This window comes from Cebus imitator, unplaced genomic scaffold, assembly GCF_001604975.1.
Source record: "Cebus imitator isolate Cc_AM_T3 unplaced genomic scaffold, Cebus_imitator-1.0 Scaffold304, whole genome shotgun sequence".
Taxonomy (NCBI): domain Eukaryota; kingdom Metazoa; phylum Chordata; class Mammalia; order Primates; family Cebidae; genus Cebus; species Cebus imitator.
This window is the reverse complement of record NW_016107619.1, coordinates 1,248,309-1,275,580: the sequence shown is the minus strand read 5'-3', so window position 1 is coordinate 1,275,580 and position 27,272 is coordinate 1,248,309. Positions and strand designations below refer to the sequence as shown.

The following is a 27,272-nucleotide window of genomic DNA, read 5'->3' as shown; positions in this document are numbered from 1 at the left end:
AAATAAAAAATTAATATCTTGTAATACTTCAGGGGTAATGTTACATTCCAGTACCGGTTTTTCCCCAAGGGTTGAATAAGATATAGAAACTTGGAATTATGCAGTTTGTGATGGAAAATTTGGTTAAATAAGGGGAATAGCTGTTTCTTACAATATTCCCAGCATTGCATTTTGAGTGACCCCTTGATAGTATTATGTTGTTTAAGAAAATCACTAAAACCTCAAAATGCTGACATGTATATAGTAAGGAATTCATGAGTGAGTTTCATTTGGCTAAGTTAGGTGATCCAGGTATTCACAACAGTTATAACATTCAGCTGTTCACAGAATTCCTGTAAGGTTGCCCTCCGCTTTAATTTGCCCTCTTCTCTGCCGTATAGTATAACCACAGAAGCTTGTGTGGCCTCTAACTTTTCCCTATGATTCACGCCCAACCTGGTGCCAGGCTCACGGTATGAAACCTCTCAGTCTTAAGACTAGCATTTTTATTCTCTTCTTTTCCATTTCCATCTTGAGGCGAAAAATAATGTTAAAAGGAAAGCTGCTTCCAGGCAAACAGAATCTAAGAAGCACAGAACGATCAATTATGGTTTGTGACCTGATAGGCTATTCTTGAAATTGAGCTATCATACTCAGGATAAAGGCAGCCATGTGAGCTGTGAGGTTCCAGTGTAGGAGAGATAAACAGGGGTGGAAATGTGAAGTTAGTATGCATGCTTTCCTTTGAAAAGTACTCTTTCAGGTGTTTTATAGTTTTAGAGGTTTTGTTGTTTGTGTTGTTTTCTATTTTTGTTATTTTTAGCTTTGCTTTTTAAAATTAAGTCTCTCTTTTGAGCTATTGACATTTTATTCTTTAATAACTGGTCTCTCTTCTACAATTTCTCTCTTTATCTCCAGCAATGTCTGCTGATAAGAACAGCCTTCTCAGGAATGGGTCTAATAGTAAGATGATATATTCTTTAAAGGCAAAATATTTAAAGAGAGAGAGGAATAGAAAAATAGTTGTTGGTGGAGGATGTCACGTAGCCCTTTCTCCGCATTACCATTGAGTACATTCTTCCATCAGTGACATAGCTTCTGTCAGCAGGGACTATATACAGAGCATTTATACTCATTAAGATTTCCCAACATAAGCCAGTCCTCCTTGCAAAATGAGGAGTAGCACAAATGGATGAGAATCATTCTCAATGGAAAACGGAAGATGCTATACTCATCATAATGTTTGTGTACACAGATTTTGCTTAAATATGGATGTTATTACAGAGAAGATGAGAGTTTGCTCTTAGTACCCTACCTTCAGCATTAGAACTTACAATGTATTGATTCTGCCTTTTGCCTTCTCTCTCTTCCTCATGCTCTTAATTTGCTCCTCTCCCATAATTAGTCATTACATTTATTTACTTGTGTTTGCTACTCTGTTGCTGTCTTACATATAGTTGGAGAATCTCTGTACAATGGTTAAAGTACTCCTCTTACCTATGGCAAATATGGCTCTAGAAAAACAATAAGAATATGAAGCATGGTCTTCATGACCCTTAAGCCCATAGGAGCCTCTGTTGCCATCTGGCCATCCTATCTCCTATATCTTTTTCTTTCCTTCATTCTCCCTCTTTCCTTGATTGCTATTGCCTAAAGTTTCCTGCTTAAGCTTCTACATTTTCTCATTCTTAGCTTCTTACTTCACTAAGAAAATAGAAGAATCAGAAAAAACATCCCAAAGCCTTCATCACAATATTCATAAGCTGACCTGTGAATGAGCCCATAGACCTCTCCTACCACTCTGGATAAACGATCCTTACTTTTATACAAGGCAATACACCCATTTGTACACCATATTCCATAATTACTTGCACAAGTTTAATTCTCCAGAAATTCTTCTTTCTCATACATCATCATTTATTTTTCTCCCTGCAAATTCATTCCAACAAAAGTACTGCTATTTTAGCCAACTTTTTAAATTGATACATAATAGATGTTCATATTTTTGGGATACAAGTGATAATTTGATACATTTATGTAAACTGTAAAGGTCAAATTATGTTAATCAAAATATCAAGTGTCTTAAATATTTATCTTTTATTTATGTTAGCAACATTTGAATTATTCTCTCCTAGCAATAGATAAATGTTAACTGTGGTCACCCTACTGGGCTATTGAATGGGTCTTATTTACAGTTCTATCTAACTGTAAATTTGTATCCATTAATAACCCTCTCTTTAAAAATTATATGGCTTTTTTTTTACCCTATCCCTCTCTATCTACTGTCCCTTTCCCTTGCTTTATATTAAGCAAAACTTTACTGCCTCCAGTATCTCTCCTCTTGGTGTCTTTCAAATGTATTACATTCACAATGTCATTGCATCACTTTAGCAGAGACATCCATCCTCCTACCAGGACAGCTTAAACTCTTTTGATTTTACTTCCACTTCACTGGATGTTCCTTCTCAGTCTTCTTTTGTGTTTTTTCTCATCTCTACAAACTATAAGCCTTGGAGTCAGTCTTCAAACATTTCCCTTTCTCTATCTACATTACTCTCTTGGTGATTGTAATTGGACCCCTGGGTTTAAATACCAATTCCACACTGACAAAATCCACATGTATATGTCTAGTATATATACCTTTTCTCTGAAATTCACACTTAGATATGCAATCACCTACTCAATGTTCCCACTTGGATATTTACTTTGAATTTAAAACTTCAAGATTCTAAAGCTAACTTCTGACATTTTCCCCAAGACTTCTTTTTCTACATTCTTTTGTATCTTAGTAAATGGCAACTTCTTCCTTGCTCAAATGGAATATCGTCAACTCATCCTTTCTGTCATATTTCATATTTGATACAAAAGCTAAATGCCTCAAACTTCGGAATATATCTAGAATCTGATTGTCACCACCTATATCACTATCATCCAGCTCTAAGACACTCTCATCTCTTCCTAAAATACTCAATAATCTCCTAACTGGCACCTCTACTTCTTTGTGTACAGCAGCTAAAGTTTTTTTTTTTTTTTTAAGTAGAACATTTCATTGCTTTGCTTAACATTTCATTGCCACCAATGGCATTCCCTCTCACTCAAAGCCAATGTCCCCTTTAATTGCACACAGGCTCAATAAGTCTGTCCCCCCACTCCTGGTTACTTAGCTTCTCTTTCTGGCCACATGGTCCTCCTTGCTCTTCCTCAGCCAATTCCAGTTTCAGGGCTTTTATACCTGCTAGTTCCAGAACCTGGAGCAGTCTTCCCCCCAGATAGTATTAGTTCTGTACTCTAATCTCCTTCTAATTTTTGTTCAAATTTTAACCCTCCAAACCTCATCTTAAACTCACTATTCCTTTTTATTGCTTTATTTTTTCCATGGCAGTATTACCAACTGTCATGCTATTAAATTTATGTATGTGCATATATATGCATGTATGTATATGTTTCTGCTTTTTGATTCCCCCTGTAGAATATAAGATTTATAAGGTGGTTATTTTCTGTTTTGTTCACTGTGTTATCTGCTGTGCCAAGAACATCTGTGAAGGAGACACAGAGTGAAAACATAATCTACTCTTTTTTTGAATGAATGAAAGAATGATGTCACCATTGTTTGGATCTGAAATATATTTTGCTTATGATTAAAAGTGAATACCTAGAAAGTCACAGAATAGCTTCTAAATCTCTTGAACACTCTGAGTTATATTTCCAAGAGAAGTCAAGTCCATCTTGTGTCTCTTGAAACTCTTTCAATCATAAGAAGGTAGCAAGAGTCATCACTCTGCAGTATAAAAATGATTTTTCAGCAAGGTTTTCAAATTCAAAGAATATTCTGCAAGGCTGAATTCGTTTCCCTTATGCAGGTGGGAAAAGAAAACAAAAGTCTCTCTGCACAAGTTCAGGAATGCTAATTTTGGTGTTCAAATAGTTCTGTTTTAAAGCATATGGCAAACAGACCCAGGGGAAAATTTCCTCACTGCTGTGCTTGCCTTTATAGCTTTAAACACTGCGATTTTATGCAAGAGGGAATAGATTTTTGAGATGACAATGACAGGTGAAATAGGATGTGAAGAAATGATATTTCAGATTCTCTTATGTCAACAATATAAACTGAAGTGTGTTTCAAAGGTATCTTTCAACCAGTTCTCACTTTTGGTTGTGTTTTAAAAAGCTGCATGAAAAGGAAATGATCTACCCATCCATAAAACACAATGAGTAACAGCCAATGTCCTTTGTGATAAATCATAACTTATGAATTTTAATTTCTTCTAGTAGGTTTCATCAATAGCTAACTAAGCTGTGTTTTCCCCTTTTCTTAAAGAAAGTATGGTAAAGTCTCATTCAATGTAGTTGTCGCAAGTGATCAAATATTTAGGAAGAATGCTAGATTATATAGGATATTTGTATTACCAATTCCTTGAAACTTAGAATAGACCCTGATGCAGTTAACATTATTATTTTCTTGCATATATGTAACAATTTAGAAAGTAATTCAGGATCATGTGACATCTCTGGGCCATCAATGATTATTCTATTGGAACTTGCTAAAGTAATAAAATAGTATAATTTTAGATAACAGAGGGACTCCTATATTATTGTTCATGTAATATTTTGGCCAATATTAAGAATTCCCATTGAATCAAATTTATCTTATTGGCTTCTATAGGAATCTGAAAGTCAAGACACAAAGTGCTGTTTATGTTTGAAAATAACTATTTCTTTGAAAGTTTAAAGTTCCTTTTACGGGCTTTAATAATTTTAGAGGAAGGAATTATTTCTTCAATGTGTTTAAAATCCATAGTGATAAAGCATACTGACAATCTACAGATGAAGCTGGAATGAATGTTGAACCTTAACTACATTAAAAACACACATGCTGATAAGGGCACATTAAGGCCAGAAGCAGCTCTTGTAACATTTTATTCTGAAATGGCAAACTTGGTTAGTATTTCAGAAAACAGCCTAATTCGTTTAAAAATTGTATCTGTCATGTTCTCTTTAAAGTCACATAGTTGAAATAGGATGATCTCATTACTACTTTTCTCACGGTTAAAATAAAATAATAGTATACCAGACAGGGTAAAAGCAGTTTTAAGTTTTTGTCAGGAATTTCAAATCAGCATGATCTATTTTTATCATCCATTGCTAGAGAAATTATCAAAGAATGAAAAGGTGTGTTTTCAATTTACTTGTGCCTTTACAATGTGAATCGGACTTACTCTGTTAAAACATTAATAATGAGTCATGCATCAACATCGAGTGCCATGGATTTTGGGAGTCATTAAAAAACAAGAGAAGAAGAGAAAGGAGCCACATTTTCTACTCCGTTCACAGTGAAGATAGGATAGTAATGGATTCCGTAGGGTTATTGTGCTAATTGAATACTCAAAAAAAAAAAAAAAGCTTGTGTGTACATACAAGTTGAGAATTCTTCCTTTTTTATATTACAATGCATGTGCCATATTTATTAGTTAGCCATCTTTTGTGTTCCTCAAGTTTTTATTTATTTGCTCAAACTGCTCTGAAAAGACTGAAAGAGATCTAATATGGACGAGGTAATTGTCTAATATGGCAGGCTTGGTTATATCATATTTTCACTAAGCCTGCTATAAATGCCCACAAAACTGATCTTCTTAGGTATTTCTTTGTTGAATTTTATTCACACACATAGATCTGGTAATAAGCAGGTAGAAAGAACACAGAACTATACTGCAAAGGCTGCAGTTTCCATTTTCTCACTATCAATTACAAATTGCAGTTTGCAAATATCAAAGTTTCATTTTTTACCTGTTTAAATGGGGATTAATTACATTTGTTCTTCATGGGAATTTTGGACAAATACACAGAGTACAGGTGGAGTGTATAAAGATAACTTTTGTTACTTGAATGTATTAGTAAATGTCATATATTAAATGAAAGAAAATACCCCAAATGCATCTTAGCATTCTAACCCACTCAGTTGAATTAAGTTTCAATAGGATTTTAATTCTTACTCCATTTGGTATTTTGCCAAAGTAATAAATAGTATGATCATTAGAGTCCTCCCTAATTCCTTCATTGTGTTTGTGTGTGTGTAAACCCTTTAGTTGTTTTTTAGCCATAAGAGCTTTCAAATTGCTGTATATCCTCCAGCCTCATGAAGCTGTTTACTTTATTGAAAAATCAAAGCCAGTACCAAAAAACCTTAACTGGGAATGAAAATAATTCTGATATGCTTTTATGTGTTGCTTGCTATCAAACAGGCATTTCTATGTGTATAATGTAGAATGGAAGATGTAAGAGATATGAATACCTTTCCCACTTTGCATAATGAGGCAATTAGTTGTTATCTAGGTCCCTGGATGATCAGCAATATTCCAGAAATATGTGCTTGGGTATGATGTGTGTGAGCTGTAAATGTAAGAGTCCCAATAATTGCTATAATTGCTGATGGGCTCAGTCTCACCCGACAATTATGCACCAGATGTGTTGTAAGAGTACTTGGTATGGCTGATAGTTTGTATGGCACAAAGTACTTTCAAACTAAGTTAAATTTTATAATTAATAACTGTAATGAATGTTACAGCTACTTTCCTCTACTTTAGCATTAGTTCCTGTCCTTTATTATAAAATACCATACACATGTAAATTTCACATAATTAGATTGGCTCATCAATCTGTTATTCCCCAATTACATAGCAAAATAGTTACTGAATGAGATTTATGGGTAAGGTGCTAGGAAATATATTTTAGGTTTCAGGAAGCCTTATTTGCATATTCTAATTAGCAGTTTATTAATCTTAAATGCATAAGGAAATTAACTGCAGCTTAATCTCATAAAATTCTTCATGGTAATCCTTTATTACATTGCTGTGATATACATTATTTTTTTAGCAGTTTATGTACTGGAGGAATGACTAAAAGACAGAAAATTTCATCTCTTTATTCCAGTTACAGGTCTTTCCCCACTCACATACTCACCTAGTCATATCAAAAAATTAATGCCTTCTAGTAACATTTGCTTTTAGTAACTTAATAAAATACTTTCTATTTCTCTTCAGTAACATTTCCTATCTCCTTTTTTTTCAGAAGATCTCTCCAATAGCCTGCCTTTTCACCAAATCTAGCAAAGTAGTCCCCCTTTATCCATGGGTGACACGTTCTAAGACCCCAGTAGATGCCTGAAACCACAGATAGCATTAAATCTTACATATGCCATGTTTTCTCCTATACATATGTACTTATAATAAAGGTTAATTTATACATTAGGTACAGTAAGATCTTAACAACAATATCTAATAATAAAATAGAACAGTTATAACAATATTCTGCAATCAAAGTCACATGAATGTAATCTCTCTCTCTTGCAAAATACTGTGATATTTTCAGACCATAGCTGACTGAAAGTACTTGAAAGTACAGAAAGCAAAACTGTGGTTAAGGGAGACTACTGTATCTATAGAAGCAGATATAAGAGTAACTTTCTGTTAAGAAGATAGTTTTTTCAGATTATCAGGTGATATCTTTCAGGAGGTGAATTATATGAATTCAGAAAACCTTTATTAAGTCGTTTCTACATGTCAGAGACTACGTACAATAAACAAGATGGAAGATAAACCAGAGAAGCTCATTGCCCTGGAGAGTTCTAAAACAAGACTCACTGGGAAGAGAAGTAAAACTTTTCCTGGTCCAAACTCCATCTGATTCAGGGGAGAAAGTTGCAGGAAGTTCTGGTGTGCTTTTAGGTTCCTAGGGTTAATATTTAAGGTCTTTACACCCCAAAGTACAAATGTGGCCCACTGAGTTTAACTGGAGTGTTTCATGAAGAATGATATTCATTTAAGTACTAAAACAGGACACCATTTTGTCATACTAGGAAGCTCTCAGCAGTTTAGAGATTTAAGAAAATCTTCTTAAGTCTTCACCCTTTCACAGTGTTTACAGTGAGCTGCCAAATCCATTGTATTTCTATAAAAACTAAATGAAACAGACAAAAAAAAACCAATGATGGTTACAAATATGCTCTTTGGTCTATGATCTTATACAGATGAAACTTGCTCTTTTAAACATGTGAGTTACGATTATGAAAACCTGCAGTGAATTTTCTTATGTGGAACAGAAATGGACTTTGAAAACAATTCTAAACAAGAATATAATAATAAAATATTCTAATGTTATTGCAAATATTCTGTCTTTATACATTAGTTATAAAAGTTATATAACATATATATTAATTAAGCATTAATTGCACTCCAGCCTTATGAGTATGTTTATACTATTAATAAAAATTTAATTGGGTATAAGAATATGTCTGATGTTATTATATATTTTATAGATGTTATTTGATGCTATTTATTATTATACATACTATTTATGATAATGTATTATATAATAAATTATATAGAAAGAGGGAGACAGGGAGAGAAAGAGAGAGCATGTTTAATGGAAACAACATCAGAATGACTGTATGACTTCATTTTACGTCTGCTTGCTTAAATTTGCAAAGTCCATGGCTGGTCGTTAGTGAACATACCCTGGTATGGGCCACAACAGTTCAGGTGTTGAAATACTTTTGTACAATTGGTAAACATCTACTGCTTAAATTTCCTGAATTTACTCCAGATGTACCCTAGAGTAGACCTCACAAAAGTCCCCACATCTCAGAAGCAGCCGGGGCCCCAATATATTGCTTTAGCACTTCGGCCGGTGTTCATTCTGGTCTAAGCCCAGGATATATTGTTGGCTGAGTAATTTAAATACCACTCCTCATATGTCTTGATATGCTTGATGAAAAATATCACCATCAAGAAAAACAGATTATATTCTCATTGCTATTGTAGTGGCCCTTTAGAAATACCATAGTTAGGCTGGGTGCGGTGGCTCAAGCCTGTAATCCCAGCACTTTGGGAGGCCGAGGCGGGTGGATCACGAGGTCAAGAGATCGAGACCATTCTGGTCAACATGGTGAAACCCCGTCTCTACTAAAAATACAAAAAATTAGCTGGGCATGGTGGTGGGTGCCTGTAATCCCAGCTACTCAGGAGGCTGAGGCAGGAGAATTGCCTGAACCCAGGAGGCGGAGGTTGCGGTGAGCCGAGATCGCGCCATTGCACTCCAGCCTGGGTAAAATGAGTGAAACTCTGTCTAAAAAAAAAAAAAAAAAAAGAAATACCGTAGTTATTATAAAGGTGAAAAGTAGCTGCTATACAGTTAAGGAATTATAGTGGGATGAGTGCAGTATCATAGTGTCCAGGAACTTGATGATGGGAGATTTTCTCTCTGTACTTCACACTCATATTTCCTTACAGAAATGCTACACATAGTCAGTCCCCTGAACTTGCACGTACATTTTTGTTTCTGACCCATGCAAGTCTAATACAGTATTCATATCACCCATTGCTATTTGATGTTTGCAGAAAGCAGCTGAAATGGGGATTTGAGTGAAGGCACAGGTTACAGATCACAGTTTAAGGCAAGAAGAAAGGGATTAAATTTAGAATCTATAACCAGTGGAATTAAAAAAAAAACAAACTAGTATTCTGAGTTGACCAATTTGAATAAGCACATCTAAGAAAGTGTATTTTAAACAATTTACTTTGGTTGATTTAACTTCTGTCCTTTTTGCAATCCTGATTTTAGATTTGGGGTTTATTTTTAATGAGTTCTGCATCTGTATGTTATGATCCTGACCTGATATACTGAAGACTTCTTAAATCAACTAAGGCAAACAGAAAATAAATAATATCATTCCAAAGCAAAGTTTAAGGGAATCTGTTGAAACAATGAGATTCTTTAGCTCCTGAAATGGGGTCAACCTGGGGTAGTTATGAGGTCGACCAAAAGATTTTTATTGGTTCTTTAGACTTGGACCAAGAATCAGGAGCCAAAACAAAGTCAAGACCAACTATCCGGACAATAAACAATATATTGCCTATTTTTATTGGTGAGAAAATAAATACATATTTACAACATGGCCATATTTTTAGAAAACACTGTCACTTTTCTCTGAGTCTCCTTTTAATCTACTTCCTCAATCTATGTCTAAAAAAACTTCAGACTCTTTTTTGTTCTTATTCCTTGTTAATGATTTGTTTCAGTTTCTTTGTGGAGAAGCCAAACCAAGAAAAATCAAAATACAAGCGTTATTTAGGTGACTGGCAGACTATTTCCTTAGTATATGATATTACAGAAATGGATGTTCCTGAACCAAAACCATAAAAGATCTTTATGATATTTCTAAAAACATTTATTTTCTTAATTATGTTTTCAGAGAGCTTTTTCCTTAAATCTTTCAGATAATGGATTGCACTGTAAGATGTCATCTTAAGTTATCACATTCATATATCACTGCTCTTCACAGTGAAACTGATAAAAATGGATAAGTCACCAGAGAAAGAATGACATGCTTTCATTAAAAATAAACATACCACATATTTCTTTTGAAGATTTCTCTAAGGTAAGTACACTTGTTGAAAAGAGGTTTGAAATATGATTTTCGAGTATTTTGATTTAATTATGGCGAGGCTCAATGTGTAGCATTGTTGGGCCCCATGGCTTTCCAAAGAAAAGTTTCAAAGTGCTTTTAGTTTCTTCCATAAAATCATTCAGCACGTCTCTAATTTAGCTTTTTCCTTAGACTCACACTTTGCAGATTAAAGTCATTCGTACTCTCACCTATAAGTAGTAAATATATGTATTTTTAATTGCTCTTTAAATTTCATAAACCAAAATAACATATGGTTGTTTACAAAGATCTCATTAGCTAAATATGCTTTCATAGTTGTGAAGACATTAAAATTAAAATGCAAATTATAATGTGTATATAAGAACTAAAGGAGAAGAATTTTAACCAAACTGCCTACAGCAAGTGATTCCCCTTGCTGTTATCTTGCCATTTTTTGCACCCTGTTCTGGAGAATCCATGCAGAATCCTATCTGCAAGTTAGAAGTCTGCATTCTGTAGTCACTGAAGACAGTATTAACAAACCCAAGACTTTTAAAGACATATGATTAACATAGCAAATAACTCATAAATCAAGCACTTTAAAAATTAATGCCACACAGCAAACCACCTGGTTATGTATGCACCTATGCAACAACCCTGCATGACCTGCACATGTACCCTAGAACCTAAAGTAAAATAAAAAAAAATCAATGCCACAAAAGATATATACATATATAACAAAGAGAAAACAACTAGAAAGTTCAATTATTAGTAAAATAATCCTAGCAATATTCATATTTGGGGAGATCAATCTCAAAATATTTCTGGAGAAGGTGCATCTTCAAAACATTTTCAAAGCCAGCTAAGAACATGGCCCTAGTATTGGGAAAAACTGCTGCAAGGCAATGAGGACTTTTGGACAGCTGAATATTGATGAGTTAAACTGAAGGCTCATGTAACATCTAGAAATATGTATCTATAAAATAAGATTCAGGAAAAGTTAGAAAAGAATCACCAGTTAGTATGTAAAACTGTGATTGGTTATCAAGTTTTGGCTATCAATTATTTGAAAAGGCATGAAATTATATCTGTGCATTTATCAATTGTATTATATACCCTAAAGGATGATGAGGTTTAAAAAGGAGTGTGTGATTTTGAGTAGAAAGAACAAAACTGGAAGCATCACACTCCCTGACTTCAAAATATACAACATAAGTATAGTAACCAAAATATCATGACACTGACATAAAAACAGACATGTAAGACAATGGGACGAAATAAGAACTATAGAAGTAAATTTGTGCACTTACAGCCAATAATTTTCAACAAAGTACTATGAACATACCATGGAGAAAGGACAGTCTCTTCAATATATGGTGCTGGGAAAACTGGATATCCACATAGAGAAGAATGAAATTAGATCCTTATCTCCCACCACACATAAAAATCAACTTAAAATGGAGTAAAAGCTGAAATATAAGACCCAAACTGTGAAACTACTTGAAACACCATAGAAAAAACTTTGTGACATTTTTCTGAGCAACAATTTTTGGATATAACTTCAAAAGCAGAAGTGACAAAAGCAAAGTTAGACAAATAGAATTGCATCAAAATAAAAGGCTGTTCTACAAACATTCGACAGAGTAAAGAGACAACCGACAGAATGGGAGAAAATAGTTGCAAACTATACATCTGATAAGGGGTTTATATCCAAAATAAACAAGGAACTCAATCAATTCAATGACAAAGAAAACAAATAGCCCAATTTAAAAATGGGGAATGAATCTAAACAGAATTTCTCTAAAGAGGATTCTCAACATGGTCAATAGCGCTATGAAAGAATGCTCAACATCACTAATCACTAGGGAAAGACAAATTAAAACTACAATGTGACATGAACTCATACTTCTCAGAACGTCAAAAAGACAAAAGAGAACAAGTGTTGGTGAGGATGTGAAGAAAGGAGAACCCTCATCTGCTGTTGGTAATAAGGTAAATTAGCCAGTATTGAAAACAGCATGGAGGTTCCTAAAAATATTAATGAAACAGACTCCTATGTGATCCAGCAATCCCACTACTGAGTATATATCCAAAGGAAATAAAATCTTTATGTCAAAAAGATATCTACAGTCTCATGTTCACTGCAGCATTATTCACAATAGCTGAGATATGAAATCCATGGATGGGGAATGCATAAAGAAAATGTGGTATGTATATACAGTGGAGTACTATATTCGGCCATGAAAAAGAAGGAAATCTTTCCACTTGTGACAACATGGATGAAACTGGAGGACATTATCTTAAGCACAACAAACCAACCAAAGAAAGCAAATATTGCATGATTACCTTCACAAATGGAATCTAAAAAAGTTGATCTCATATAAGTAGAGAATAGAATGGTGGTTACCAGGGACTAAGGTAGTTGGTGGATGGTGGTTGGGAAGATACTGGTCAAACAACACAAAATTTCAGTTAGATAGAAGGAAGAAGTTAAAGAGGTCTATTGTACAACACAGAGACTATGGTTAGCAATACGTTATCAAACAACGCTAAGAGAATGAATGTAAAATATCCACAAAAATGATAACTATGCGAGGCAATGCATTTGTTAGTTACCTAGAGCTAGTCATTCCATAATGTATATAGACTTCAAAGCAATATATTGTATACAGTAAATAAGTACAATTTTGTCAATTGAGAAAAATGTATAATTACGTAAAATAGACTTTGTGTTGCCATGGTTACTGTAACCTTAGCAGGTTTTAGAAAATTGTTGATAATAGTAGCTAACACTAAACACTAACTGCTAAGTACTTTACATACACTTTTTTCCATTTAATTCTTACAACTCCATAAGAAAACATTCTTCATTTAAAACAAAATTAGTCATCATATTTCTATTTTCAATATAGACATGATTCATGTCACATTCTCTTTTGTAACTTCTGCTGCATAAAAAGAAAAGAGGAACTCTATTGAAATTGAAGTCAATGGAATTACTCTAAATAAAAAAAATAAAATCAATATTTTATGTTTAAAATAAAATCAATATTTTATGTTTAAAATAAAATCAGTATTGATTTAGAGTAATTCCATTGACATGAATAATAATAACTATAGTCATTTACTGGCAAAGCAGGGAGCCAATTACTTTATACATATTACATTGCACAGTATCTATTATCTAATACAACATGTATAAAGCTAGTATCATCATAATTATTAAACTATCATTATTTTTAACAGGGGACCCACGCTCTAAGGGATTATGGGCTTGATCATATTTCCTCAATGTGAGTGGCAGAGCCACGCGTTTCACTCAGTTTCGCCTAACTCCAAAGTCTATTTTTGACATCTTGTAATATATTCACCTGTATCCCTCTAAGATACATGCCCAAACACTAACCCCTGTGTGATGATTAATTTTACGTGTCAACTTGATTATGCTAAAGGATGCCCAGGTAGCTAGTGAAACATTATTTCTGGCTGTGTTTATGAGGTGTTTCTGGAAGAAATTGGCATTTGAATCAGTACAGTGCGTAAAGAAGACTATCTCATCAATGCAGGTGGGAATCATCCAATCCATTGAGGGACTGAATTTAAAACAACGCAAAGAAGGAGTAAATTTTTTTCTTTTTGAGCACTTGCCCTCAGGTATCAGCCCTCATTATTTTCAGACTATTAGAGTTGAACCAGGATTGATACTAGTAGTCTCCCACAAAGGTCATCTAGATATGCTGTTGGTTCTGTTTCTCTGGAGAACCCTGACTAATATACCTTAGTACCTGGAAATGTGACCTTATGTGGAAATTGCGAAGGTGGATTTTTACAGACAGATTTAAGTTAAGGATCTCAAAATTAAATCATCCTGGATTTGGGTGGGCCCTAAGTCAAGTGATGGGTGTTCTTATAAGAGAAAACAGATTTGATTTGAGACACAGAGGAGAAGACCTTGTGAAGATGAAGGTAGAGATTGGAGTGATACCACCACAAGCAAATAAATGCCTGGAGCCACGAGAATATGGAAAAGGCAGGGAAGGATTTTTCCCTGGAGCTTTGTGAAAGAAGTTTGGCCTTAAGAATACCTTGATATCTAACTTCTGGCTTCTAGAACGGCTGAGAGAATAAATTTCTATTGTTTTAAGACACAGAGGTGTGGTGATTTGTTTTGGCAGTCCTAGGAAACTAACACATCCGTCAATGAAGATCTAAGATCAATAGCTGATGGGAAAATTGAAAAGAAAAAAAAGAGCCAATCAAGCATAATTTTTAGTAAGATACACTAAAATAAAAAAAAGTTCAAAGAACAAAAATTGAATGCTAAAATAAAATTTTCAGCTATCAACCAAATAATCTCAACTCGAAATAGTGAAAAATCTAACCTTACCTCCTTTGAGGAAAAAAAACCAACAATCTATAGTTTATATTTTAATAAGGAATAAATTTATGGACAAACTCCAACTACCCATGTAAATTTCTTTGAATCTTATCATGATGAAGATAATCTCTTGATCTCTATTGCATTTAAACAATGATGTGAAATATTTTTTCTCAGATATTTTGCTTTTTAATATCTCAAAGACTCAGCAAGGCACATTGAACTGCTACTTATATAAATAACTCTATAAATAATATTGTATTTTTATATTCCTCATTTTTTACAATAGAATGAGGGCTTTCTTTATAAGCAAAAACTCTAATACTATGTCTTTTTATTGCCTGCAGCTTTAAACATTTTCAGAGGCAGAAACTATAGTAATAGCAGTTTGCAAATGAAGTGGTTTGTAAATCTTAAACTGCTATTTTCTCCCAAACAAAACAACAACTAAAAAATATGCTCTCTAAGGAGATATGAAACTGTAAAGTCTTTCATTTGGCATTCAGACGTTGCTGGATATGTTTTCAACAAAGAATACCCTCCACTTAAATAGCACCTACATCTTTTCACCAAAATCTTTTGTTGTATATTGTCTGTCCACAACGGGAGTGAGGCTTAGTATCTCATGCTAGTTAGATGCATTATTCATTTCCTTTTCACTGATATATTCCACAGTTTGAAATTTCCTCTAGAATTAAAAAAAGTAAATCATCACAATCATAGCTACAATGTATAATATACCTCTTGTTTAACATACCTCTCCTAAACAGCATTTAATGATACACCATTTACATTTAATAGTATTCAGACATATTTGGCACATGCTTTATTATTTTATTGTATAAGGCTGGAATTTTTTAAAGCCCCACTGATTTTTGTACCATTTAACATGTATTGAAAATTATCTTTTAATTTGAAAGTCATAAAGAACTATAGGTAGCATTTGCTTCCTGTATTTCAGAAAACAACTTCTGATTTTTCAATGATCCATTAAACTCTATTATTAACAGAAAACACAGTCTCATTTCAGTAGGTCTGTGTCTCAAAATCTCATGTTCCCATCTCCAGTCTTGGTTATTCTTCCCACTCACTCCCCAGAACTATGGTAAGTATCACCAAGTGTTACTGACATCATCAACAGCAGAGCATTTAATTTAGATTCCACTGGAGCTAAGTAAAGCAGACAGCTGAGCAAGAGAGAACAGTATTTTCTTAATTGGGTAATAGAATAATGAGTTTACTTTTTTTCTTATATAGTGAGAAAACAGCATGCTATAGTGAAAGAGGATGAGCTTTAGATTTATTCCACTTTAATCTATACTGCGGATCTTCCCTCTCCATGGATAATTACTTCACTATTCTGAGTCTCAGTTTTTACTTAGCTGAAAAATAGGAATTAGGATGTTGCAAAGATTAAATAAAATAATGTATGTAATAGCACAGTGCTTAGAACATGAATGATAATCAGTTACATGGTAATTACCTCCAACTAACTCATGCACTTCTACAGCTTTGCTTTTTCCTTCTAGACAAGACCAACAACTGAAAACGCAGCAATGTAGCGAAGTGGCCATTTGGCTACATAAATCATACCTCATGTAGAATTTACAGAATGAAACAAATTTTAGACAGGCCAATTGCTTCATTTGATAACACTGCTCTTTATTGGCAAATATGTAGTAGGATCAAATCCATTGATTTGTAGTCTAGAATAGGAATCTTCATATAATTATGTCTCCAAATCATGAAAATGACTGTTAAGAAAAAATCAAAAACAAGCTCTAGTAATGGTTCCTGTTCATTATTATGACAAGGTATAGTACATAGCTCTTAAATGAAATACTTTTAATTTAGGAAATTCAAGATCAAACTTGGTTTTGGCTATCTTTGAATCCAGCTGCAATCAAATCAAAGCTTTGAGACATTGTTGAAACAAAAGCAGCAACACGGTGAAAGATCAAATAAAAAAAAATCAGTGCAAATAAGAATGGTCTTCTGAATTTTTAGCCATGGTGGTACCTTGCATAACAGCAGGGTCCACAGTGAATACACAGTACAAAAGCTGATGAAATGGCTCCCTGAAAGCAGGAAGGTAATGTTTTGAAGTCTGAAGAGCATCTAAAATGGGACATGTGTGACACCTATATTTCAACAGAGAAATAGCCAGAGAAACAAAGTGGAGTTTCCCTGGATCACTTTTGCAAAAGGGTTTTTTACTAGCTGTAAGTCTCTCTGAAGGGTTTGTTGAGAATTGAGGCTAAAGTTTCCAGAAGAATTTTCTTCCTGGATTCCATGAACCTTCTAAAAGTATTCCCTGCCATGCTTTGCCACATGCCCTCCTGAAACAGATAATTAAATGCTACAGTTTATAAGAACGATAAGAGTTTAGCACCCTCTAATATTCTAATACTGGATCAAAAGCCTCTGATGGGTAATAAATGTCAATTTTTATGACTTTATTGTGATATCTTTTTTAAACAATTCAAATTTAGAAAGTTTAACATAGTATTTGTAGGCTATTTATATTTGAATGAGTAGATCATTTGTGATAATTCTGATAATTTGGGTATTAGGAACATGGCTAGAACTATATCTCCCTAAATTACATTTTTTTTCCTGTAGAAAAATCAGATTTGACATATCATCTCAACGTATACGATCTTGTTCAGGAATATAGCACATCATAAAGCTAAGGACTGCCTTCAGTGATTTCATTCTGATATTTTAAAGGACTTAAAAAAAATCTCTTGAGTGTCCAAATCAGCATTTGTCTCAGACCAGTATCTGATTTTCTAACAAATTCTCTACAAAAAGGAGGTACAGAATCCCTTAGGGTTTCCCTAATTTGGGGGAATATAACCTCTTTTGAGAATATCTTCACAATATCTACTACAGTTAATGAACTGGAGATTGCATAAAGGGTCCTGTAAGCAGGTATATCCCATATCCTGGTATAAATGCACACCATCCCTCTTATTTTGGGGCCATTCTATTTGAATCAGCCTCCTTCCCTTTCGGATCTTGATCACAGCCAGAGGAGCAAATTAGTGAGTGAACAGTGTGAACCTTGAAGTTGGAGTACTAGGAAATCCCACAAAACATCTCTGGCCTTGAGCTTTATCATCGTGTCACAGCAAATATTAGTGCTGTGATTCTATGATTCTGTGATTTTTTCTTAACAGTGATTTTTAGGATTTGGAGACATAAATAGAAGAAGATTCCTATTCCAGACTACGAATCAAATTCTACATGCTGTTAGCTGTTCCATGGAGACAACTTGGGAAACATTCTGTATTGCATCCTACTTTCAGGAAATTCAAAACTTTTATTATAAGTTCTAAAAAGAAATCTATCTCGTTATTTTGGCTACAACATTTCTTTTTTCAAATGAACATCACTGGACACCAACTTTTCATGAGCTATAACTTGAAAAAATGGAGTTCTTGAGTCTGTGTCTATAGCTGGAAGACCAGTTTTCTCAGTGTTATTCTGAGAGCTGCAGCGTCTTCAAGAAGCTCGGTTCAGCCTGTGCCCAGTCCTCCTCCACACTTTCTTATTGTCAGAGCACTCTACAGAGCACTCACTCCAGATGGAAGTGAAGCAGGATATTTCCCTGACCCCTTCATGGAACTTGCAACCCTCATTTACCTAACCCACAGCTGTCAACTCCTAGTGGGAGAGAGCATGTTAGTGAATGAGGTGAAAACTGGAGTGCGCAAACGCTGGAATCAGCCGGCTGCTTTGGTGCTGGGAGGAGCCAACTCCACTCACTTGAACCCACTGTGCTCCACCTCTCCTGGGAAAGAGCACATGGATAAGTGGAGGTAGGAGCCAGGGGCGAGTGCTTCTGGGGACTAGCAGGGGGGAACTTCATGCAGGCCCATGGCAGAGGCTGGGGGGATGCCCATGACCCCTGAAGCTCCAGAGGGAGTGTTACAGTGCTCTTTTAGCTATGCCATCCATGGATGGCAGGAGTGTTAACAGCTCAGTGGTTCCCCTGCCTTTAAACATGAGATTGCTGCCCTCCAGCAAGGGCAAAGGACAAGTATAATAGCCTTTTGTATCCACACTAGTGGCACCCAAGCTCTTGTCTGGCATTCAGGAGAAATGAGGACACATGAACAACCTGAAGGATGGCAAATGTGGGGGATTTTATTGCTGATGGAAGTGGCTCTCAGTGGGAAGGGGAGCTGAAAAGGGAATGGTGCGGGAAGGTAATCTTCTCCTGAAGCCTACCTCCAGCCAGATTCTTCTCCAAAGTTATGCCATCAAGCTGTTTCTCTGAAGTCAAGCTGCTTTTCTCTGACATCCAGCCATAGTCTCCTAGATCTAGCTGCTTTACCTCTCTCTGTGGTTGAGTATGGGATTTTCATAGGCACAAGATGAGGTGGGGCCCCAGGTGGTTTTGGAAAAGAAAATATTTGAGCTGAACAGGAAATAGGGGTGTAAGTTCTTACTTTGGACCATGGTCCCAGGCTTTAAGGTGGGGTTTTGTTGGGGATCTACTCTTTTCTGACTAGAATTTCTCTGTCTCCTATCCCTATCAGAAGGAGAACGCCAAGGGCATTCACACCCCTGGTGAATTGGAACATGGACTTTTATCACTGCGGCTGTGTGTTCTGGATTGATGCAGGACTTAGACCACATGGACTCAAGAACCCAGAAATTTAAAAAAAACACACACACAAAACAGAAAATCCAGAATTATAGAGGACTGTTTCAGAGCTTTCCTTTGAATATTGTGGAACACATTATCCCATATGTTTTTTACACATTTACATTTTCACTTTAGTCAGAAGCTATTAATAACCAAAGTTTCAATATGTGAAAGAAAACAGAATATGAGACCAGTAATGCCATCTCTAAAAGATGGGATCCAGGGAGAATATAAGTTTCCCTATTTCCAGAACAGCATAGAGAAAGCAAAAGCCTAGGTCACCTCTTCACAAAGAGATGACAGATGTTAGTGAAATATTTGTACTTAGGATGGGAAACACAGTTTAGTTTATGGTAGTGAAGAAATATTAGGGGAAGGCTCCAAGCCTGAAACAGTCATGATCTGATAGTTGGAAGGATGGACAAGACCAAGAGATGACTCTAGGAGATGGACAATGGTGGTGCCAATGGGAAACAAAAGAAGAGTGGAATCTATCATGAAGATCAGAGGCTGGGGCTTGCTTGGGCACCCAGAGCCCCATCAGGATGGCTGGCTGGGAAGTGAGTTGGAGTCATTGTTTCACTACCCATAACGCCTACCAATAAACCAGTGTCACAATGACCTAAATAAGAATTCTCACATCCAGCTTGGGTAAAGATATAGGATGATGGTAGCATATGGTTGGTAGGGATACAATATTGCCTAACAATAGTCTTCAAAAGCCTTAACAAAATACATAGTTTTTGACACAAGAATTCCACTTTGGGACTTTATTTTAAGAAAATTAATTAGGGACCTATGCAATGATATGTTACAAGGCTGTTAATTTTAACATTGCAATATACATTTTTGATGAAATATGATTTTCACATTAACATCTGTGTGGAATAAGTGTATTTATTTGTTTTGAAAGTTTTATATTGCATTTTATTATATGAAGTAACAAGATGCTGTGTAAAATCTTATTTTATATCTAGTCATAGGTCCCTTAACAACGGGGGTATGGTCAGAGAAATGTGTCATTAGGTAATTTCATCATTGTGCAAACATCATAGAGTATACTTAAACCCAGATGGTATATCTTACTACACAGCTAGGCTAAATGGTATAGCCTATTATTCCTAGGTTATAAACCTGTACAGTGTGCTGCTGTACCAGATACCTTGGGCAACTGCAACACAATGGTAAGTATTTGTGTATCTAAACATAGAAAAAATACAGTAAACTATAATATAAAAGTTAAAAAATAGCATACTTATATAGGACACTTAACAAAAATGGAGTTTACGGGACTGGAAGTTGCTCTGAGTGAGTCAGTGAATGAGTAGGGATAGAATGTGAATACCTAGGACATGACTGTACACTACTGTAGATTCCATGAACATTGTATGCTTAGGCCACACTAAATATATAGAAACTTTTTTCTCTTTCTTTGATAATTAACCTTAGCTTACTATAAGTTTTTACTTGATAAATTTTATTTTTTAATAATAATTGTTATTTTATAACACTTAGCTTGAAACACAAACAGCTGTACAAAAATATTTTCTCTCTTTATAACCTTACCTTAAGACTTTTTATGTTTCTAATATCTTTCATTTTTTATTTTCACTTTTTAAACTTTTTTGTTAAAAACTAAGACACAGACATTCACAGTATCCTAGGCCTACACAGGTTAGGGTCAATGTCACTGTCGCTGTCTTCCATCTCCACACCTTATCTCACTAGGATGTTTTTAGAGGCAATGACACACATGGAGCTGCCATCTCCTGTGATAGCAATGCCACTTTCTGGAATAGCTCCTGAAGGACCTGCTAAAAGCTCTTTTTAAAGACATGTCACTCTTTTTGGAAATATGTTTATGAAGTTTTGCTGGGTTTCTTTCTTTTTTAAATCATAGATTTGCTTATTAGCAGATAATGCCCTATGAACATTCCTCTCTATTAATGAAAACCTTTCAGTTTTGGGATCCATGTTTTTAAACTTTTTAAGGAGTTTGTTGAGACCTATAAAAGCTTCTTCGAAATCCTTCACTATGAATTTTCTTGGGTGATTTTCCTTTTATTCTCCTGCAGTTTTCTTTTCTCTTGCCTCTTCTTCAGTTATGTGTTCTACTCCAACAACTCCTCCTTAGTCAATTTCTCAAAAACCTCCAGGAGTTCCTCAATGTCATCCTCATCCACACCCAGGTTCAAGTTGTTTGCCAGTTCAACCACTGCCTTGTTGATTTTTCCAACCTCCTCATCCTGAGCACATCTTTTGAAGTCATTGATGAAGCTCTTGAGTATCTTCTTCCAGCTGCCATTTATACACTCCTTAGTGACACCACCCCAAGCCCAAGCAAGATTCACGAAGCAGTCATGATATTGTAATCCTTCCAGAATTGCATTTGTGTCTTCTCAGTGCCTTCTCTGTTACAGCAGCAACTTGGGCAAAGGTCCTCCTCGGGTTACAGGCCTTAAAAGCTGCTTTAATGCCTTGATCCATTGGTTGAATCAAAGAGGTGGTATTCGGACAGAAAACTCTAATATTGGGATGGATATCACCAATAAAAGAACATGTGTGAGAGCATCACCAAGAATAAGCAAATCTTGAACGGTATGCTATTCTCCAAAAGTACTTCTCATTTTGCTGGCATAGTAATTCAGAAGGGCATCTTGGAAAGGAGCTGGGTCATCCATGACTTCTTATGGCTCCTCTAGTTTACCAGCAGTGTGTATTTAATGGTATGCTTGGAGCCCCTGGGGTTCTCACTGTGCTAGATCACAAAAAGTTTCAATTTGCAGTCTGCAACATTTCCCCCAAGTGAGACAGTTATTCTATCTTAAAAGTCTGACATCTGAGATTGACGTGCCCCCCCATCACACCCTTAGGGATAATAGTTCTTTCAGGCATTGGTTTCCAGAATACAGAGGCTTCCTTCATATTGGAGATTTGCTCTAACAAGTAATGTCCCCTCACAATCAACTTATCTAGAGTTTTCAGTAATTCTTCAGCTGCCTTCATAACAGCACCTGCAGATTCACCACTTACTTTCACATAATGTAATGAATAATGATTCTTGAATCATTTAAACCACCCAGAGCTGGCAGTAAATTCAACATTGTAGTTGGGTCCAGCCTTTAATTTCAACATTGCCAACAAACTTTTTGCTTGGCTGTGATCGTCATGGTGCGGGGAGGAATACACTTCTGTGTCTGGTCTTCAATCCAGATCATTAGAAGTTTCTCCATATAGGATATAGGCTCTTTCTGAACTTTTGTTAGTCTTGTTGCCTTCAATGAAGAAGATCTTTTCAGATTCCATCATTTTGTTCTCATTCTTCAAGATCATGGCTATGGTGGAATGGGACAGACCTGACTGGTGAGCAACAACCATTACTGATTTTCCACCTTTGTAGTTCTTAATCACTTTTAATTTAGTTTTCAGGTCAATCACAGGACATGGCCTCTTTCTGGCAACATTAGCCATGAATTTTGATGATTAAGGAGCGTGATGAATAAAACAATGTGCAACTAAATTAAGCACAAGAGAACAAGATGCAGTCAAGAGACGCAATCAACATGGGATGTATGAGGCTGCTGCCAGCATAACAGTGAATACTGTCTTACAGCAAACCTAAAAGAAAATAAGTACAAGGATACACTCTAAAATAACAATTAAAAGTATATATATCAGTAACATAGTTGATTTTCATTATCAAGCACTATACACTGTATATAATGTATGTGCTATACTTTTATATGTCTGGAAGTACAGTGGGTTTGTTTACGCCAGCATCACCACAAACACATGAGTAATGTGGTGGGCTATGACTACGACAGCTGGGACGTTACTAGGTGTTAAGAATTGTTCGGTTCCCTTATAATCTCCTGAGACCACTATCACATATGCTGTTTGTAGTTGACTGAAATGTTGTTATGCAGCACATAACTATACTTGAAAGTACAAATAGACTAACACTGGAAATGTTATTAGTTTTCTTTAAGTGGTACATTTCAGGTGATTTTTTATATCTCAGAAACAAACATTTCCGATTGTTTTGCTAAATGTAATCTCTCTCTTTTGTCTGAGTTTTCTGCTTTTGTCCCACGGTTAAAATAAATTAGTTACTTTAAGTAAAAAGTAACTCTTTTCAGATCTATAAAAAGAGCTAGTGTTATGACATACTCATGAGATTGGTTCAAATGATATAGACACACTATCAAGTGTTGACAAGAATGCAGAGAACTCTGATACTCTCATCCTCTGCTGTTAGTGATGTAAACTGTTAGAATACACAAAGACATGAACTCAACCTAAATGCCCATCAATAATAGACTGAATAACTAAATTTGGTACATATACACCATGGAATACTATACAGACATAAAAAAGAATGAGGTCATGTCCTCTGTAGGAACATGAATGGAGCTGGAGGCCATTATTCTTAACAAAACTAACATAGGAACAGAAAACCAAATACCACATTCTCACTTATAAGTGGAAGCTAAATGATGAGAAATCATGGACACACACAGAGAAACATCACACACTGGGGCCTTTCAGAGGGTGGAGAATGGGAGGAGGGAGAGGATCAGGAAAAATAACTAATGGGTACTAGAGTGATGAAATACTTGGGTGATGAAATAATCTGTACAACAACCCAACAACCCTCCATGACACAAGTTTACCTATGTTACAAACCTCTGCGCTTGTACCGCTAAACTGAAAATAGAAGTTTAAAAAAAAAGAGGAAAAAAAATTCACCAAAAGACATATTCAAGAATGTTTCTAGTGGCAATATTTGAATTTGTTCCAAACTAAAGCAACCCTCATATCCATCTACAGTAAAATGGAAGGCAAGTTGTAATATGCTCATATACACAGCAATGAGAATGAACTATACTATCTTCTGCATAGATGAATCTGACAAATTTAATATTAAACAAAAGAGACACAAAACACTATATCTAATACTCTTAAGTTCATAAACAGGAAAACACACCTGTAATTTCAGAAGTCAGGACAGTGGTTACCCTTGGTGGGGTAGGTTCCAGAAAGGGTTATAAGGCGTTCACTGGGGCACAGGTAAAAATCTGTGTGTTGGTCTGGATTTTGGTTGTGTAGTAGTGTCTACTTTGTGAAAAGTAATCAAACTTGCATCTACAACTTTTACACATACCTCTATAAATGTTATACTTTTATAAATGTGACTTTAAGAAAAGAATTGTTTTCAGGTTGGGGATAGAAGTTAGAACTATGGGCCACCTGGCATGTACTGTATGGGAGAGAGGAAAGTAACTTACAAGGGCATTGCAGTGTATTGATTAATAGCACTGGGTTTAGAGCCAGATAAAACTAGATTAGATTTCCTGTTTTGTTGCTTCTGGCTATGTAGCAAGAGGAAGAGTGAGAGCCGAGGCCATACACAGGCAGGGCCAGACCATGAAAGACCCTGTAAAGTCAAGATAAGGTTTTTGGTTTTCATTATAAGTGTGATGGGAAGTCATTTCTATTTATAGAGGAGATTCAAAGAGATTTCCTAGGAATAAAAGAAAAGGAACTATACTGGACTGATAGAGAACAACAACAATAACATCTCTGAATGCTTCATTTTGGATTCCAGCAGACATATGTGCTTATTTTGAAGGAGTGAAAAAGGCTGAACTGAATTCCTAGGATAAGTCTTAAAATGGTGGCAGAAAAACCGAAAGGATGCAAGGAGGGCAAGACTCTACAATCTTGAGGCAGATTCTTGAGACAGGTTTTTCTCTTTATGTAAGTGCCGGCATAACTCACAGCTTTAGAAGCAGGTGAAATGTTATTTGGGACTGAGAGGAAACAGCGTTCTCTTCTTCACTTTTGGTATTAGTCAGAGATGAAACAAACAAACCACCGCCACCAAAAACTCTTAAAGGCAAGATGAACAATTTAGTCCGTTTGTCTTGACTATATGTTCTCTCGCTGTTTAATACAAATAAAAAACAGGATTAGAATCCTGATAGTCACATTTCTTTCTTTCTATACTAATTGCTGTGTATTTTTCTTAGTAAAGAAAAATATAAAATCATTTTTATGCCATCACAAATGGGACAGAACACCTGTTTTTGCATTTCTAGTGCCATTACTTCATATGTTGAGGTGCTATGAGCTGAACTGCATCCTCTTCAAAAAACCCATATACTGAAATTCTAAATGTGAGTACCAGTGAATGTGGCTGTATTTGGAGATACGGCCTTGAAAGAGGTAATTAAGGTAAAGTAAAGTGAGGTTATGAAGGTGGGCCCTAATCTAATATGACTGGTGTCCTTTTAAGATGAAGAAATATGGACATAGTTATACACAGAGGGAAGGCCATATGAAGATGCAGGTGGAAGACGAGTATCTACAAGTCAAAGAGAGACACCTCTGAAAAAGCCCACCCTGCTGACACCCTGATTTTTGACTTCCAGCCTCCAGAACTGTGAGAAAATCAGTATCTGCTGTTTAAGCCATCTGGTCTATGGTACTTTGTGATGGAAGCCTTAGCAAAATAATGCACTTAGCTGACAACTATCATTTGCTCTTTCCTTAACAAGCAAACATCTTAGATGATGTTTCTAAGATGCTACCTTAGAAATGATGACTCAGAGGACAGGCACGGTGGCTCAGTCCTGTCATCCAAGCACTTTGGGAGGCCAAGATGGGCGGATCACCTGAGGTCAGGAGTTCAAGACCAGCATGGCCAACATGGTGAATCCCTATCTCTACTTTAAAAAAAAATACAAAAATGAGCTAGGTGTTGTGGCGCATGCCTGTAATCCCAGTTACTTGGGAGGCTGAGGCAGGTGAATTGCTTGAACCTGGGAAGTGGAGGTTACAGTGAGCAGAGATCACGCCAGGTGACAGAGTGACACTGTCTCAAAAAATAAAATAAAATAAGAAAAGAAAACAGTGTCTCAGAAATTAGGGTGTGGTGTTCAAAAGAGAGTGGGCATTTTAGAATCTGATTATGGATTTGAACACTGGCTTTGCCCGTTAGCATCTGAGGGCACTGCTAACATATGGCAAAAGCTACCATGCCCTCATTTGTTCAGTCACATAATGTGGCCAACAACACCTCATATTATTTTTTGAACAGTAAAAGAAAAAATACAAAAGATAATATAAAGTTGCCTAGCAAATAGTTGATATTATATAAACATAAATTTTCTTTTTTCCTTTGTGTATGAAAAAGAAATTTAACAATAATATGATATTATCTACCTTAATACCATCAATGTGGCTGCTCTTCTAGGTTTCATCTTTAGTTACTGGACACTGAAATCACTTGATTTGAAGTTTGGTAATGGTTGGTCATCTTGCGTGTTAAAAACAGTAAACTGATGCCGTAGGATGAAAGACAGTGCATGAGTTTGCTAGGGTTTCCATAACCAAAGATTGGTGGCTTAAACAACAGAAATTTATTTCCTTAAAATTCTGGAGGCTAGAGGTATAAAATCAAGGTCAGTAGGTTTGGTTTCTTCTGAGGCCTCTCTCCTTGGCTTGCAGATGTCTGCCCTATCGCCGTGTGCTCATGCGGTCTTTTCTCTGTGCACACGCATCCCTTGTGGCCTCATGTTGTCTCTTCCTCTTCTGATAAGAACAGGGGTCCTATCAGACCCTATCGGCCTCATTTTACCTTAAATACCTTAATATAAGGGCCTCATAGCCAAATACAATCATATTTTGAGGTACTGAGGTTTAGGGCTTTAACATATTCATTCTGAAACGACACAGTTTAGACCTTAGTAGACCATCACCTCAATACAGATAACCAGGTCAAGGCATGGGTGGATATGTATGTGTGCACATGCACCCACATAATTACACAAAAT

At 35.7% G+C, this 27,272-nt stretch overlaps 1 protein-coding gene across 1 annotated transcript in view; it reads right to left on the bottom strand.

Moving 5' to 3' along the window:
- Nucleotides 1-27,272, bottom strand: part of CNTNAP2 (contactin associated protein 2) — a 1,742,807-nt gene that overhangs the window by 714,094 nt on the left and 1,001,441 nt on the right. The window contains exons 14-16 of the mRNA XM_017502914.1: nt 14,856-14,884; nt 14,129-14,151; nt 45-68 (exon numbers count right to left, since the gene is read on the bottom strand). Coding sequence (XP_017358403.1) covers nt 45-68; nt 14,129-14,151; nt 14,856-14,884 — 76 coding nt within the window. The remainder of the gene's footprint in view (nt 1-44; nt 69-14,128; nt 14,152-14,855; nt 14,885-27,272) is intronic.